Source organism: Gorilla gorilla, chromosome 4, assembly GCF_029281585.2.
Source record: "Gorilla gorilla gorilla isolate KB3781 chromosome 4, NHGRI_mGorGor1-v2.1_pri, whole genome shotgun sequence".
NCBI lineage: Eukaryota > Metazoa > Chordata > Mammalia > Primates > Hominidae > Gorilla > Gorilla gorilla.
The window spans coordinates 123,324,103-123,341,087 of NC_073228.2; the positions used below are offsets into that span (position 1 = coordinate 123,324,103).

General features: G+C 39.0%; 1 protein-coding gene across 3 annotated transcripts in view; it reads left to right on the forward strand.

Annotated features, from left to right (window-relative positions):
• The first annotated feature begins 633 nt into the window (after window positions 1-633).
• HSD17B4 (hydroxysteroid 17-beta dehydrogenase 4) overlaps window positions 634-16,985 on the forward strand; it is an 84,288-nt gene continuing 67,936 nt past the window's right edge. The window contains exons 1-2 of one of the 3 annotated variants that reach the window (XM_019027908.3): window positions 634-1,018; window positions 4,684-4,737. In XM_019027908.3, coding sequence (XP_018883453.1) covers window positions 961-1,018; window positions 4,684-4,737 — 112 coding nt within the window. In that variant the 5' untranslated portion in view covers window positions 634-960. Of the gene's footprint in view, window positions 1,207-4,683; window positions 4,738-16,985 lie in introns of all 3 variants that reach the window. The other 2 variants (XM_055387263.1, XM_004042393.5) reach the window with 2 other exon arrangements.

The window sequence follows — 16,985 nt, forward strand, 5'->3', positions numbered from 1 at the left end:
TCCTACTTAAAACCGTTTTCAGCACAAAATTCAAACATCTAAACATGATCTTGCTGGCTTTGCTTTTGTGGCTTTACCCTCTTTCTCCCCAAACCTAGCTAGTGTTTGTGCTGCCTGTAATGCCCTTCTTTCTTTGCAGGGGTCGCCACTTTAGGTCCTGCTTCCTCCTTCAGAAAGTTTTTCCTCTTTCTCCCCAGCGGGGATAGGGTCTGTTTATTTTGACACCATTAGAACACTTACACACATTGGTCACAAGTCTAGGCTGCACCGTTATTGAAAGTTTACCATCTGACTCTGAGTAGCTTGAGGATCCTATCAAAACTCAGGAGATGCTCAGCAAAGGTTGATTGAACTATGACTGTTCTCAACATACAAACGCAAGATCATTTAGGAACACTTGTCAAAATGTTTTTGCCCCTTGAGATTCTATTTTGGGAGGTAAGCAGTGGGGGTCCAGGACTCTGCATTTTGACAGTTCCCTGATGTTTGCATGTAGAAGTGCAGGGATTATTACACTGACAAATCTTTACCATCCCTAAGGGGGACTTTCCTTCCCAGGGTCTATCTCTGGAAGCCCCTCAAGGATAGGGGCCGCATGCTGTTTCTCTAGGTCAGCAACTAAACCCAGAAAACGTTTATTGAGTGAATGATGAAACGACAGGTGAATAGGTGAACGCAAGGTGTCGAGTCAACTATTCTTCTACACAAGTCCTAGCAGCTCCCATTGCTTCCAGCCGCAGAAATGGCCCTTGGAAGGCAAGTCTTCCAGCGAGTGGAGTCACTCTTAACTACATTTCCCAGGATTCCAAGGGAGCCGCGCGCTCTGCGCTCATCTTCCTACCAGAAATCGGCAAGTCACTGACTCTCGTCCCGCCCCCGCCATTCCCCGCCTCCTCCTGTCCCGCAGTCGGCGCCCAGCGGCTCTGCTTGTTCGTGTGTGTGTCGTTGCAGGCCTTATTCATGGGCTCACCGCTGAGGTTCGACGGGCGGGTGGTACTGGTCACCGGCGCGGGGGCAGGTGAGCATGCTAAGGTTGGAGGCCGCGCCCCTTGCTGAGGCGCTGCTGGCTGCTCTTTTCGGGCCGGGATACGCGCGCAGCCGCAGCTGAGGTCACGCGGCTGAGGTGGTGGGGAGGGGAATGGTTATTCTTGAGGCACCGAATCTGTTGAGGAGGAAAGAGCCGGAAACACCTGGTCTCTCAAGCAGGTACAGCCCGCTTCTCCCCAGCACCCCGGTGTGGGCTTCCGAAGGTCCTGCCTGAGGGGAGAGGCCAGGCTGGGCTGCTGATTGCAAAACTGGGTGAAAGTTCTCCCTGACCCTTATCTGTGGGCATCGATTGTTACTCTTCCTGCAATTCTCTTAGATCTTTGCCTAGTCTTTTAAAGGACTGAAAAGCCGCGAGGGGCGGGGGCTGGAATTCGCCCCCTGAAGCGCAGAGATGTCAGCTCCTGAAAAGTCATTCAGTCGTTCAGTGTTTGTTTCCCTCTGTCGTAAGATTTTAAGTTCGTGAGAGGACCTTCTTTAAAGAGGGCGTCTGATAAGAGCCCTTCCCCGTTGGAGTTTGTATGCTTAGCAAGTCACAAACTGTTCTCGAAATCCACTGGAGTCTTGGCAGAGGTTGTAAGCTCAAATGCGCACGGGGGTCAGGCGTATGATGGAGAAAGAAAATGGGAGTAGGATGGGCACATCTGAGGAACTGGAGAGCAGCGAATTCCGAAGTGGACCGGCCAGTGGGAAAGTTGCCTGTATTTCAGGAACGGCAAAATGGAAAATTGTTATGTGAAATAACCCCATTTTTTAAAGTACAAAAAATTAAAACAAACCATTCATACCAACATAGATGCTGTGCAGTGAGATTTTACATTAGTTTCTCACCGGTGGGTGACCTCTGTAACCTCCAAGTGAAGGGATCTTGACATTATGCACCTTTTATTCTCCACTGGTAGTACCTTATACCTGGAAAGGCCCTAATGCATGAATTATTTGAGTTATATGTTAAACGTTACAAACTGGAATTCTGTCAATTAATTCCTATGTACTTTCATATCTGTATTGATAAAGTGGCTTCTTATGCTGCCTTTCAGAAAATGCTTTCAGTATTGATGAATAGCCAAGTATTTTATACTCATAGCTGTCTGGTTATCTCTGCATGGGCATGTATTTGGGTGTAGCCACACCTTCTAAATGTTTTTAGGAAAACATTTTGTTTACACTTTGCTTTTATTGTAAATAATGTATTTTACAACGCTTGGTGTTTTAAATCTTTTTTGACAGCTCTTGGATAATTTTCATGCAGGAGGTCCAGGGATTACATTCTAAGACGTTTTTGCCATCGCTAAGGAGACTTTCCTTTTCAGGGGCTATATCTGAAAATCATTCAAGGATAGGGACTGCTTCTTTTGACACCATTAGCATACTTACACATGGTATGCAGTACATTTTACACCAGTACTCAGTACACTTACACATGCACACACATCTGTATTTAAAACCAGTTCATGATACAGTGTGTAGTACAGGCAGTGCATCCTGAAATTTATTTTCTATTCTGTTTTTATTTATAAATTGTTATTGTAACCCACAAAATTGATTTTGTGAAACAATGAGTTGTGACTAGACAGTTATGAACTTAGCACTTGCTGTTCATAAACTGGTTAAATTCTCTCTTACCCATTCAGAATTGATTAAATTTTTTTTTTTTTTCAGAGCTAAAGGTTTTACTCTGTACCCAGGCTGGAGTGCAGTGACCCGATCATGGCTCACTGTAACCTTGAACTCCTGGGCTCAAGTGATCCTTTTGCGTCAGCTTCCAGACTAGCTAGGACTATAGGCGTGTGCCACCACGCCCAGCTAATTTTTAAATGTTTTCAAGAGATGGAGTCTCGCTTTGTTGCTCAGGCTGGTCTCAAACTCCTGGCCTCAAGTGATCCTTCTGCTTGGATTAAATTATAAAATAAGTTATTTGGTGAAATTTCCTAGTTTTGGAAAAGTGTATATTTTTGGTTCTTTTTGTTTTTGTTTGAGAGGGAGTCTTGCTCTGTTGCCGAGGCTGGAGTGCAGTGACATGATCTCGGCTGACTGCAACCTCTGCCTTCCGGGTTCAAACAATTCTCCTACCTCAGCCTCCCAAGTAGCTGGGGGTACAGGTGCACACCACCACGCCTGGCTGATTTTTGTGGTTTTAATAGAGACGGGGTTTCACCCTGTTGGCCAGGCTGGTCTTGAACTCCAGACCTCAAATGATCCGCCCACCTCTGTCTCATAAAGTGTTGGGATTGCAGATGTGTGTCACTACTCCTGGCCTTGGGTTGTTTTTGGAAGGGGCTAATAATTTATGTATCTCAGTTTGTTATTTGTATACTTATTGATTAATTTATACTAAATATAAATTGTTAATTAAATTTATTCATTTGTCAATGAAATTTATCAATTAACTTAAAATGTAAAAAATATACACATATTAAAAAATGTAAACAATACAGAAAAACAATCCAGAAGTAAGCCTTCCACCCCTTGTTGCTAGCCACATAGTTCTGTTCTCCAGAGGTAACCACTAATTGCCAGTTTCTAATGTGTTTTTCCCGAGATACTCTATGCCTATAAAACTTCTCTCTTGGCTGGGGATGGTGGTGGCTCACGCCTGTAATCCCAGCACTTTGGGAGGCCGAGGGGGGCTGATCACGAGGTCAAGAGATCGAGACCATCCTGGCCAACATGGTGAAACCCCCTCTCTACTAAAAATACAAAAAGTAGCTGGGCGTGGTGGTGGGCGCCTGTAGTCCCAGCTACTCGCGAGGCTGAGGCAGGACAATCACCTGAACCTGGGAGGTGGAGGTTGCAGTGAGCCGAGATCACGCCACTGCACTCCAGCCTGGGCGACAGAGTGAGACTGCATCTCAAAAAAAAAGAAAAAAAGCAAAACTTTCTTTCTCTCTCTGTGTGTGTATATAATTTCTTTTTGGATATATAAATTTACACCTTATAGCTTTGAGTCAGAATTAAATATTTTCTGTATTTGATGACTGTGTAGTCAAGGTTCACTGTGGGATACAGAAACCACTAGATATTTTAAGCAGCAAAGGATTCAATACAGGCAATTAGGTTTTAGGCAGGTCTTCTTAGAATAACTTCTGAAACAATAGGAAATTGATCCATTAGAGGAGGCAATACCTCTGAGGCTGTCATTGGAGCTGTGCCACAGCCCAAGTAGCACTGGCACTAGGGACCTGAAGTATGGAAGCTGCCATCCAGGGATTAGGGAGCTGAATGAAGAAGTCGCTGCTATAGTCAGTTTCTGAATACCTAGGAACTTTCAAGAAAACTAGCTTCTTAACAACAACAACAGCCAGAACTCCCAGTAAGGTGGTCTCTGTCTCACTTACACCTTCTAAATTTTATGCAGATGCATCAGATGGTGGAACCCAATTCACAGCATCCTAGCAGCTAAGTAGAATGGTAGGAAATGGTAGTAGAATAGGTGGAAAAATACAGTTTTAAGCTTTCCAACCTCTGCAAGCAGAAGAGAGTGGATAGGTTGAGAATGTCAGTGATAGGATAGGTTGAGAGTATCATTAAAATGTAATTAATTGTTCACCAATTTCTTTAAATGGGGATTGAGTTGAGCGGACCAAAAAAATTATGCTGACATTTCTTTAACTTTCTGATTATTTTGTTTCTGATTAGGATTGGGCCGAGCCTATGCCCTGGCTTTTGCAGAAAGAGGAGCGTTAGTTGTTGGTAAGTTGGTGTGTTTTTCTTTTTAATCTGTAGCTGATAACTGAAATACAATCTTCACAAGCTCTCTTTGTCTTTCTATCAAATAATTTGTCAAGGTTGAATTTTATTATTAATTTTTACTTTTGCCAGAAGGTTTTTACCCCGACTAAGGCTGTCTTTCTAAATTACTTTTAAAAGTGAACCAGTTTCACAGAATTCCCAGCTTAACAGAATTGATAACGAAGGGCTAGGGGGTAGGCATGCTGGCTTGTGGCTATAACTCCAGTGACTCAGGAGGCTGAGGTGGGAGGATCGCTTGAGACCAGGAGTTCGAGCCTGCAGAGAACTATGATTATACCACTGCACTCCAATCTGGGTGATGGCGCAAAACCCTGTTTCTCACAGAAAAGGGTGGGGACAAGCATTTATTGTATAAAAGGAAATTCTTGACTTCAGTAAATTGTAGGCTGTAATTTTTTGAGACAGGAGGTTTGTCTACTGGTGCGAGATCAAAAGAGAGCCCCTGTAAGTGTATTGATAAAAGTAAGAAATAACTGAATTTTGAGAACTGGAAGTTTGGAGTCAAGGAATCTAAAGTATGGGTTTCTTGACTCTTTCATCAAAGCTTTTCAACTGGAAGCGTTTTAAAAAAATTTAATTGAGGGGGCAGTTACATGAGTTTTTGTTTGTGGAGGGGTCAGATGGAAGATACTGTATTGAAGAATCCTAAAGGTGGGAGGTTTTAGTAATCTGCATGGTTTGGACTGATCTAATGTGCTTGACAGTTGGTGTGGACACAGAAACGAATTTGTCCACAACTGAGCCTTTCTGGGGAATAACTAAATGGGTGCTAAGTGCAGGGGGATATGTAGGACCCAGTACTTATTAGCGTATTCCCTGGGATAAAATTGTGGGCCCACAATGATCTTCTAATTTCAGCTTTCTGACATCTTAACGAGGCAATACAGAGAGACGAATTTTCATCAGTTTGTTTAGGGAGACACATATAACAAAAGAGTAAGCAAGCAACCAGGTTTTCTAAACAGGCCCTAAACAGAGCACTTGATACACTTTTCTCCTTCATTGTGGATGTGTAGCTTATCTTTATGGAAGGAACACTGACGCTTTGGATGTTCCTTGTTTAAGATCATAGCCACTGTCTGCTAATCCAATCTGCTTCTTCTGGCAGGGATGAATTTTGACATTGTATTATTTGGACAGCGAGTATATATTTCAGGCCCACTTTGTCAGATTTTCCCAAGAATAGCTCATGTTGAGGCCTAAAGACACATGCTGTTACTATTTTTAATTTTCCTTCTCTTTTTATGTTGCTATTTAGTTCTTAATATTTTTACCTTATATGTTTTTATGTATTTACATCTTTTCTGCTCAATTCCATAACGGCAAGGATCTTGTTTTATCTTTTGTATCTACTAAAGGACCTAGAATATTTCTTTGTGCAAAGAAGGTACTTTGTTCATTGGTTATTTTATTGTTGATATACTTTTTTTGGGGAAGGGTGTGTTTGAGATTGGTTGAATACATTTCTTTTTTTTGTTCTTGACTAAGATATAAACTTAGTTTATAAACCTGTTTTAGAAAAGATTTTATAACAGTGTGTTCCTGTGCATCAATTTTCCTTTATTTCCCTGTTCCCTCTCAATTTCTTAAATTCAGATTAGGAGTGTTTGAATTCTAAGAAAAAATTAAACAGAGATGCTGTGTCTATCTATTTTGTCATTGCATTATTATAGTAGAGATGATAATTGTGTCAAGTCCTGATAAAAGTCCAAGAATATAGAAGAAAAATATTTCATAAACTTGAATGAAGAGCCAGATTTAGTTTAGTATTAAGGAGGAGAATTCAATCCATGTGGAAGTGCAGAAATTTTGACTGATGTTTTCTATTCCTTTTTAAAGTCTGTGTCTTACCTGTTAGCCTTTTTACATGTACACCATAGACACCGTGTTTCCAAGTTGCATCACACACACTAATTTTTTTTTTTTTTTGAGATGGAGTCTTGCTCTGTTGCCCAGGCCGGAGTGCAGTGGCGTGATCTTGGCTCACTGCAACGTCTGCCTCCGGGTTCAAGCAGTTCTCTGCCTTAACCTCACAAGTAGCTGGGATTACAGGCGCCTGCCACCAAGCCTGGCTAATTTTTTTTTTTTTTTTTTTTAAGTAGAGATGCGGTTTCACCATCTTGGCCAGGCTGGTCTTGAACTCCTGACCTCTTTTTAGAAGCGACATGTCACTTCTACCGACATTTCATTGGCCAAAGGAAATCATTTGGCTAAGCCAAAAGTTAGGGGCATCATTTAAGATAGTCTCCAATTTTGTGTTAATATGATTGCTGTGTTTTATATTCCATAATATAAAGCTTATGGGATATTTAAATTTGGTATAAGAACTGCTAAGCCTTAGGCTGATACTGTAAAAAGGGACATTTGCTTTTGTGTAAATTACATCTTTCAGGAAATGCTTGTGCATATCTTAAGTAGGTTATTGGGAATTCAGTAGTTTTGAGGTTTCCTCAGCAGGTGAGCTATATCTAGTTCTCTGAATAGTAAATTTTATTTTGAGGACATAAACACAAGAAGGACTGACAAAAAGGAGCAAAAAGAACTCCTTAGTAAAAGAAAGGGAGTTCTACTCTTGAACTGAAGTAACACCTTTGGGTAAATTGAATTACAATCTTTTTAAGTAAGATTGACATGACTTTTCCGTGCTACAGTTACATAATAATGGTAAAGCTGAGTCTTAACTTCCTGTGGCCTGATGCTAGAGCCATTGTTTTTAACCCCTATGGGATCTTGACAGCTGGAAGGTGAACTGTAGTGGGCAAGGTGCATTGCCTTTGATGTCAGGCCAAGTTTTAAATCCTGGCTCTGCTGCCTAATTATATGACCTCTCTGTTTATAGCTGTCTTAGCTAACTTCCAGGATTATGGTTAGGGTAAATGACAAAAAATTAAAGACTTTCGGAAAGGGAAGAGAAAGGAACCAATATCAGTCCCTGCTTACCATATATGACTCACTCCGCTCAAGAACTGGATATATCAAAGTGAAGGTCTTGTTGACTGAGGTCTTGTTGACTCAAGGCACATCCTAGCCCCCTTATACATGTTTCTCCTAGATGCTTAAAGGAAAAGCTCTGTGTCTCAGTCTGTTTTCTGTTGCTTATAACAGAACACTTAAAACCGGGTAATGTATTTTAAAAAAGGAATTTATTTCTTATAGTTATGTAGGCTGAGTAGTCCAGTGCTGAGGGTCTACATCTGGTGAGGAGGGCCTCCTTTCTGGTGGGGACTCTGTACAGTCCCGAGATGGCACAGGGCGTCACAGGGCAACAGGCTGAGTGTGTTGGCTCTCGTCTCTTTTCCTCTTCTTATAAAGCCACTTGTCTCACTCCCATGATAACCTGTTAATTCATTACCTGATTAATCTATTAGTCCATGAATAGATTAATGCATTTATAAGGGCAGAGCCCTCACAATTCAATCACTTTTTAAAGGCCCCACATCTCTTTTTTTTTTTTTTTTGAGAGGGAGTCTCCCTCTTTTGCCCAGGCTGGAGTGCAGTGGCGCTATCTCGGCTCACTGCAAGCTCCGCCTCCCGGGTTCACGCCATTCTCCTGCCTCAGCCTCCCAAGTAGCTGGGACTACAGGTGCCTGCCACCGTGCCCAGCTAATTTTTTTTTTGTATTTTTAGTAGAGATGGAGTTTCACCGTGTTAGCCAGGATGGTCTCGATCTCCTGACCTCGTGATCCGCCCGCCTCGGCCTCCCAAAGTGCAGGGATTGCAGGTGTGAGCCACCGTGCCCGGCCAAGGCCCCACATCTCTATACTGTCACATCAGGGATTAAATTTCAATGTGAGTTTTGGAGGGGCTAAATATTTAAACCATCCCAGGCTGCTTTAGGCACTGATATACTCTCCGCAACGGTAAGTATAGTACTTAGTAATTGAGAATATATACTGATTGAATAAGTGAAACTGATATAATACAGGGAGAAAGATCATAAGAAGGCACATGTGAATTCCAGCTTATAATAAATGAGCCGTACATGAAATACCCACATCTCCCTTGGATACCTCCATGACTATCACCAACCTGGATTTTGGGGGAAAACCTTTGAATAAATTTAGAGTAGCTCTTAGCTATTTGTCATTTTAAGAGCTAGAGTAGTTCTTAGCAATTCGTTATTTTGTCATTTGCCAGTTTTAAAAAAAGTAATAAGGTTAATAGACTTAACATCAAGTAGATTCATTTATTCATCTACCATGTATTTATTAAGCGTCTATTATGTAGCAAACACTGTTCTAGATGCCAGAGGAATATAGTGGGAATAAAACAGGGTCCCTACTTTCATGGTGCATATATTCTAGTGGGGAGCAGTGGAGGGATAATCAAGAAATACATATGTAAAAATATAATAGATGTAGGTGCTGTGGAGAAAAAAATGAGTGAATGGAACAGAAAATGCTGGAAGAAGACTTTTAAGGAGAGACTGCAGGAAGTGAAGGAGTGCGCCTTGAGGAGATCTGCTGTCGCAGCATCCCTGGCAGAGGAAGCAGCTGAAGCCAGGTTACTGAGGCTGCAGCAGGCATGGTATGTTTTAGGGTTAGGAAGGGAGCCAGTGTGGTTGTATAGAGAGCAAGGTCATAAGGGAGACAAAAGTGAGAGATGAGGGCAGAGGGGTCCTAGAAGGCCAGATCACATAGGACTTTTAGTTCAGAGTAAGGACTGACTTTTACCCTGAGATGGGGTAAAAAGCAATGTACATAATACTCATCAAGTAATATTGATGCTCAGATATGAACTTTATTTCTCTCTCAACATTTCAGTAAAGGAATTTATGATTAATATCTTATGTAACAAAGAATTAAGATCTTTTATAAATAAAGAACATTTACAAATCTATAAGCAAGTATCCCAAATAAAATGTGAACTAAATAGGCAAAACAATAATAAATATAAATATAAACCATGAAAATAAAATATTACTTTACTAGTGCTCAAAAAAATGTAGACTAAAATAATGAGCTACAAATTATAATCATGTAATTGTCAGACTGAAGGCAATGATAATAACCAATGTTGTGAGAATGTGGGGTAACAGGCATTCTCACAAACACGTGGTTCTATTTTCAGGCTATTGATGCCTGATAATTTGGTACCTTGTACTTAGTTATCTATTTACCTACTTATAGAATACTTTTTATCGGATCTAAGTGTGTTTTAGAATTCCTTGGATCCTGGCTGGGTGCAGTGGCTCACGCCTGTAATCCCAACACTTTGGGAGGCTGAGGCAGGAGGATTGCTTGAGGCCATGAGTTCAAGACCAGCCTGGGCAACATAGCAAGGCCCGCTGTCTTTGCCAAAAAAAAAAAAAAAAAAAAAGCCAGGTGTGGTGGTGCATGCCTGTAGTCTTAGCTACTCAGGAGGCTGAGGCAGGAGGATGGTTTGAGCCTGGGAGTTTGAGACTTCAGTGAGCTATCATTGTGTCACTGCACTCAGCCTGGGTGACAGTGATACCCTGTCTCAAGAAAAAACGAAAAGGATTTCCCAATATTCGTACATTCCCAATATAGCATGTATTTGACAAAATTTTGGGAATGCTTTTTAGGAAAAATCTTCTGTAGTTAATAGACTGTCCGAGTCACTGATTTATTTAAAATGACAGAAACAAGGAAAAGATTTATGTTAAAAAAAACCCTCCAGGGTTATGAACTAGATTTTATATGGAAAATGTACAAATGTATCACACTTTGGAACATTTTGATGGTTTCAGCTGAAAAGACTTGACCCTTGACTATCATAGTCTTACCATTTTTTGGTACCTATTTGAAAGCTATTTGAGTTGGGTGGTTGATTTATCTTTTCCTTCATATCCTCCCCCAACAAATGTGATTTTTTTTTTTTTTTTTTTTTTTTTTGCTTAGTGGAACTAATGATCTTTTTAGGGTAAAAGAAACTTGCTTAACACATTTGAGGAGCAGAGTGGTACTGTAGTAGGTCCAATTTCTAGTGTAAATTTTGCCGTTTCTTATAGACTTAGGGACCCGTGGTAGGATAATCTTTTCCAAACTGTTTTCTTATCTGTGAAAGTAGGAACAATTGTTACTGCCACTCTCTTAAAAAGCTATCTGGAGATTAAATGCATCAGTGTACATAGCAGTTTTATTGAAATGTGAAGTACACACATATCAGTATAAGTTATTATTATTACTACTAGAATTTTAGCTATACGTTTAAGTGGTAACAGTGTCACATGTTACGGATACAATTCTCTTTGTATATAATTGCAAAAAGTATTTTTAATGTTCTTTCTATATCTAAGCTTTTCAGCATGTACCAATGATTTTCTTTTCTTATTATTTTTAATTGACACATAATATACATATTTATGGGGTACAGTGTGATATTTTCATACCTTTATACAGTGTGTAATGATCAAATCAGTAATTAGCATATCCATCACCTCAAACATTTATCCTTTCTTTGCATTGGGAACATTCAAAATCCTCTCTTCTAGCTATTTGAAAATATAGTATAAATTATTGTTGGCCATAATCACCCTAGAGTACTATACACCACTAGAACTTATTCCTTCTATTTAGTTGTAATTTTGTATTGGTTAATCAATCTCTTCCTATTCCCCTCTTCCCTGCTACCCTTCCCAGCGTCTAGTAACCAGTATTATACTCTGTACTTCTGTGAGATCAACTTATTTAGCTTCCACATATGAGTGAAAACATGATGTATTTATCTTTCTGTGCCTGGCTTATTTTACTTAACATAATTTCCTCCAGGCTCATCCATGTTGCTGAAAATGACAGGATTTCATTTTTTTAATGGCCAAATAGTATTGCATTATGTATTGTGTGGCACATTTTCTTTATCCATTCATCTGTTGATGAACGCTTAGGCCGGTTCCATATCTTGACTATTGTGAATAGTGCTGCAGTAAACATGGGAATGCAGATACCTCTTTGACATACTGATTTCCTTTCCTTTGGGTTATATATACCCAGCAATGGGATTAATTCATATGGTAGTTCTGTTTTTAGTTTTTTTGAATAACCTCCATACTATTTTCCATAATGGCTGTACTAATTTACATTTCTACCAATAATATATGAGAGTTTCATTTTCTTCACGTTTTTGTCATCCTTTATTTTTTTTTTTTTGCCTTTTTGCCATTCTAACTTGAAATGATCTCATTGTGATTTTGATTTGCATTTTCCTCATGATTAGTGATGTTGAACATTTTTTCATATACTTCTTGGCCATTTATATGTCTTTTTTTTTTTTTTTTTTTTTTTAAGAAAGAGTCTCACTCCGTTGCCCAGGCTAGAGTGCAGTGGTGTGATCTTGGCTCACTGCAACCTCCACATCCCGGGTTCAAGCGATTCTCCTGCTTCAGCCTCCTGAGTAACTGGGACTACAGGCACCTGCCACCACACCCAGCTATTTTTTTTGTAGTTTTAGTAGAGATGGGGTTTCACCATGTTGGCCAGGCTGGTCTCAAACTCCTCATCTCAAATGATCCACCTGCCTTGGCCTCCCAAAGTGCGGGGATTACAGGCGTGAGCCACCGCACCTGGCCATTGAGAAATGCCTATTCAGTTCATTTGCCATTTTAAAAATATACTGTTTATTATTTATTTATTAGGATTATTTATTTTTTATTTTTGGTGTTGAGTTTTTTATGTATTTTGGATATTAATCTCTTGTTGGATGAATAGTTTGCAAATATTTTCTCCCATTCTGCAAGTTGTCTCTTCACTGTTGATTGTTTTTTTGCTGTGCAGAAGCTTTTTAGTTTGATCTAGTCCCATTTGTTTATTTTTGCTTTTGTTGCCTATGCTTCCGAGGTCTCATTTATAAAATCTTTGCCCAAACCAATGTCCTGAAGTGTTTCCCCTATGTTTTCTTCTAGTAGTTTCATAGTTTCAGGTCTTATGTTTAGGTTTTTAATAAATTTTGTGTTGATTTTTGTACATGATGAGAGATAGGAGTCTATTTTCATTCTTTTCCATATGGATATCCAGTTTTCCCAGCCCCATTTATTGAAGAGACTGTTGTTTCCCCCACATATGTTCTTGGCACCTTTGTAGAAAATCAACTGGTTTTAAATGCGTGGATTTATTTCTGTGTTGTCTATTCTGTTCCATTGGTCTATGTATCTATTTTTATGTCACTACCATTGCTGTTTGAGTAGCTATAGCTTTTTTTTTTTCTTCTTTTGAGACAGCGTCTCGCTCTGTCGCCCAGGTTGGAGTGCAATGGTGTGATCTCGGCTCACTGCAACCTTCGCCTCCTGGGTTCAAGTGATTCTCCTGCCTCAGCCTCCCGAGTAGCTGGGAATACAGGCACCCGCCACCACGCCCAGCTAATTTTTATATATTTTTTAATAGAGATGGGGTTTCACCATGTTGGCCAGGATGGTCTCGATCTTTTGACCTCATGATCCGCCTGCCTTGGCCTCCTGAAGTGCTGGGATTATAGGCGTGAGCCACCGCGCCCGGCCTTTGGTAGCTCTAGCTTTATAGTATATTTTGAAGTCAAGTAGTGTGATACTTTCAGCTTTGTTCTTTTTGCTCAGTATTGCTTTGGTTATTTGGGATCTTTTGTGGTTTCATGTGAATTTTAGGATTTTTTTTTTTTTTTCTATTTCTTTGAAGGATGTCACTGGTTCCCTGGTTGTCTAGTGGCTAGGAACAACAGCAAAAAAAGAATGCCACTGGCATTTTGATAGAGATTGCATTGAACCTGTAGATCACTTTGGGTGGTATGGCCATCTTAACAGTACTAATTCTTCCAATCCATGAACGGGTTAATTTATTTCTAGGTACTTTATTTTATTTTTCTGGTGATTGTAAATGGGATTGCTTTCTGGTTTCTTTTTCAGCTAGTTTGGTATTGGATATGGTATGGATGTTTTTCTCCTCCAAATCATGTTGAAATGTGATTGGCTTAACACCAACCCATTGGTGATAAGTGAGTTCTTACTCAGTTCATGTGAGATCTGGTTGTTTAAAACAGTCTGGGACCTCCTTCTCTCTCTTGCTGCCACTCTTGCCATTGTGATGCACTTGCTCCCCCTTTGCCTTTTGCCATGATTGGAGGCTTCTTGAGGGCCTTATGAGGAGTAGATGCTGGAGCTCTGCCTGTACAGCCCACAGAGCTATGTTCCAATTAAACCTCTTTTCTTTATAAATTACCCAGCCTCAGGTATTTCCTATAACAATGCAGAAGTAGCCTGACATATTGCTGTATAGAAATGCTACTGATTTTTGTATGTTGATTTTCTATTCTGCAACTTTACTGTATTCATTTATCAGTTCTAAGAGTTTTTTGATGGAGTCTTTAGGTTTTTCTATATGTAGGATTGTGTCATCTGTAAACAGGAACAGTTTGATGTCCTTCTTTTTAATTTGGATGCCCTTTGTTTCTTTCTCTTGCCTAATTGTCCTGGCTAGTACTTTCAGCACTATGTTGAATAAGAGCGGTGAAAGTGGGCATTTTTATTTTGTTCCAGTTTTTAGAGGAGAAGCTTTCAGCTGTTCCCTGTTGAGTGTGATGTTAGCTGCAGGTTTGTAATATATGACCTTTGTTGTATTGAGGTACATTCCTTCTGTACCTAATTTGTTGAGAGTTTTTATCCTGAAGGAATATTGAATGTTACCACATGCTTTTTCTGTGTCTCTCGAGATGATCAGATGGTTTTTTTCTCCTTTGTTTTGTTGATGTGATATCACATTTATTGATACACATAACCATCGTTACATCTCTGGCTAAATCTCACTTGATTATGATATATAATCTTCTAATTGGATTCAGTTTGCTAGTATTTTGTTTAGCATTTTTGTGACTGTGTTCATCAGGGATATTGGACTTCAGTTTTCTTTTTTTTGTTGTTTTGTCCTTGTCTGGTTTGGGTATCAGTATAATGCCCACCTCATAGAATGAGTTTGGAAGAAATCTGTTCCCTCCTCCTTCAATTTTTTGAAATAGTTTGAGAGGAATTTGTATTAGTTCTTTAAATGTTTGGTAAAATTCAGCAGTTAAGCTGTCTGTTACTGCTCTTTTCTTTCTTGGGAGACTTTTTATACCTGCTTCAATCTTGTTCTTTGTTATTGACCTGTTCAGATTTTCTATTTCTTCTGAGTTGAATCTTGGTAGTAGGTCATATGTCTATGTCCAGTTTTCCTCTGGTTTGTTGGCGTAGAGTTGTTCATAGTAGTCTTTAATGATCTTTTTTATTTCTGTGGTATCAGTTGTAAATGCCTTTTTTTCATTTCTGATTTTATTTGTGTCTTCTCTTTTTTTCTTAGTCTAGCTAATGAATTGTCAGTTTTGTTTATCTTTTCAAAAAACCAACTTTTTGTTTCAGTGACCTTCTGTAATTTTTTAGTCTCAATTTTGTTTATTTCTTCTCTGATCTTTATTAATTCTATCTACTGATTTTGGATTTGGTTTTTGCTTTTCTAGTTCTTTGAGATGCATTTTTAGATTGTTTATTTGAATTCTTGCTACTTTTCCAATGTAGGCATTTATTGCTATAGGCTTTCCTCTTAGTACTGCTTTTGCTGTATTTCATAGGCTTTGGTATATTGTGTTTTTATTTTCATTTGTTTCAAGAAATGTTTAAATTTTCTTCTTAATTTCTTTGCTACCCATTGGTTATTCAGGAATATGTTGTTTAGTTTGCAGTATTTGTACTGTGTCCAAAGTTCTTGTTATTGATTTCTAGTTTTTCTTCGTTGTGGTTAGAAAACCAAAATCATATCAAATAAAAAATTTATTGAGGCTTATTTTGTGGCCTAACTTATGGTCTGTCACGGAGAATGTTCCATGTGCTGATGTGTATCTGCAGCTGTTGGATCAAATGTTCTGTTAACTTCTGTTAGGACCATTTCATTTCTAGAGCAGTGGTCTTCACGGAGAATGTTCCATGTGCTGATGTGTATCTGCAGCTGTTGGATCAAATGTTCTGTTAACTTCTGTTAGGACCATTTCATTTCTAGAGCAGTGGTCTTCACGGAGAATGTTCCATGTGCTGATGTGTATCTGCAGCTGTTGGATCAAATGTTCTGTTAACTTCTGTTAGGACCATTTCATTTCTAGAGCAGTGGTCTTTTTGGTCCATTTTGTTTATAGAGCAGTTTAAGTCCAGAGTTTCTTTGTTGATTTTCTTTCTTGATGATCTGCCCAATGCCATGAGTGAGGTATTGAAGTCCCCAACTATTGCTGTGTTGAAGTCTATCTTTCTTATTAGATCTGGTAGCATTTGCTTTATATATCTGGGTGTTCCAGTGTTGGGTGCATATATATTTACAACTGTTATGTCCTCTTGCTGAAATGATACCTTTATCTTTATATAATGACCTTGTTTTTCTCTTTGCACTGTTTTTGACTTAAAGTCTATTATATCTGATGTAAGTATGTAGTTGACTCTTAAACAACATAGGTTTGAATTGTGCAGGTTCACTTATACATTTATATTTTAAAAACCAAACATCAATAGAAAATACAATATTCATAGGATGTGAAATTTGCATATATGGAGGGCCTACTTTTTGTATACATGGGTTTCACAGGGCCAACTTCAGGACTTGAGTAGGCACAGATTTTGATGCACGTGGAGTGTCCTGGAACAAATGCCTTGTATATACTGAGTTATGAATGTAGTTATTCTGCCTATTTTTGGTTTCTATTTGTATAGAATATCTTTTTCTATCCTTTCATTTTCAGTCCGTGTGTGTCTTTACAAGTAAAGTGAGTTTCTTGTAGGTAGCATATAGTTGAGTATTTAAAAAAATCTATCCAGCCAATCTCTTTATCTTTTAATTGGGAAATTTAATTCATTTATATTCAAGATAAACAGGCAAGAACTTCTGTCATTTTGTTAATTGTTTTCTGGTTTTTTTTGCATGTTCTTTGTTCCTTTCTTTGTCTTTTATTGTCTATCTCTTCAGTTTGGTGGTTTTTTTGTAGTGATGAAATTGGATTCTTTTCTCTTTCTCATTTGTGTATGTGCTCTGCCAGTGAGTTTTAAGCTTTCATATGTTTTCGTGATGGTAGTTCATCCTTTCACTTCCAGATGTAGGACTCCCATAAGCATTTCTTTTAAGACGGGTCTAGTGGTGATAAATTCTCTCAGTTTTTTCTTGTCTGGGAAAGACTTTGTTTCTCCTTTATTTCTGAAGGATAGCTTGCTGGAGTAGTGTTCTTGGCTGGAAGGTTTTTTTTTTTTTTTCTTT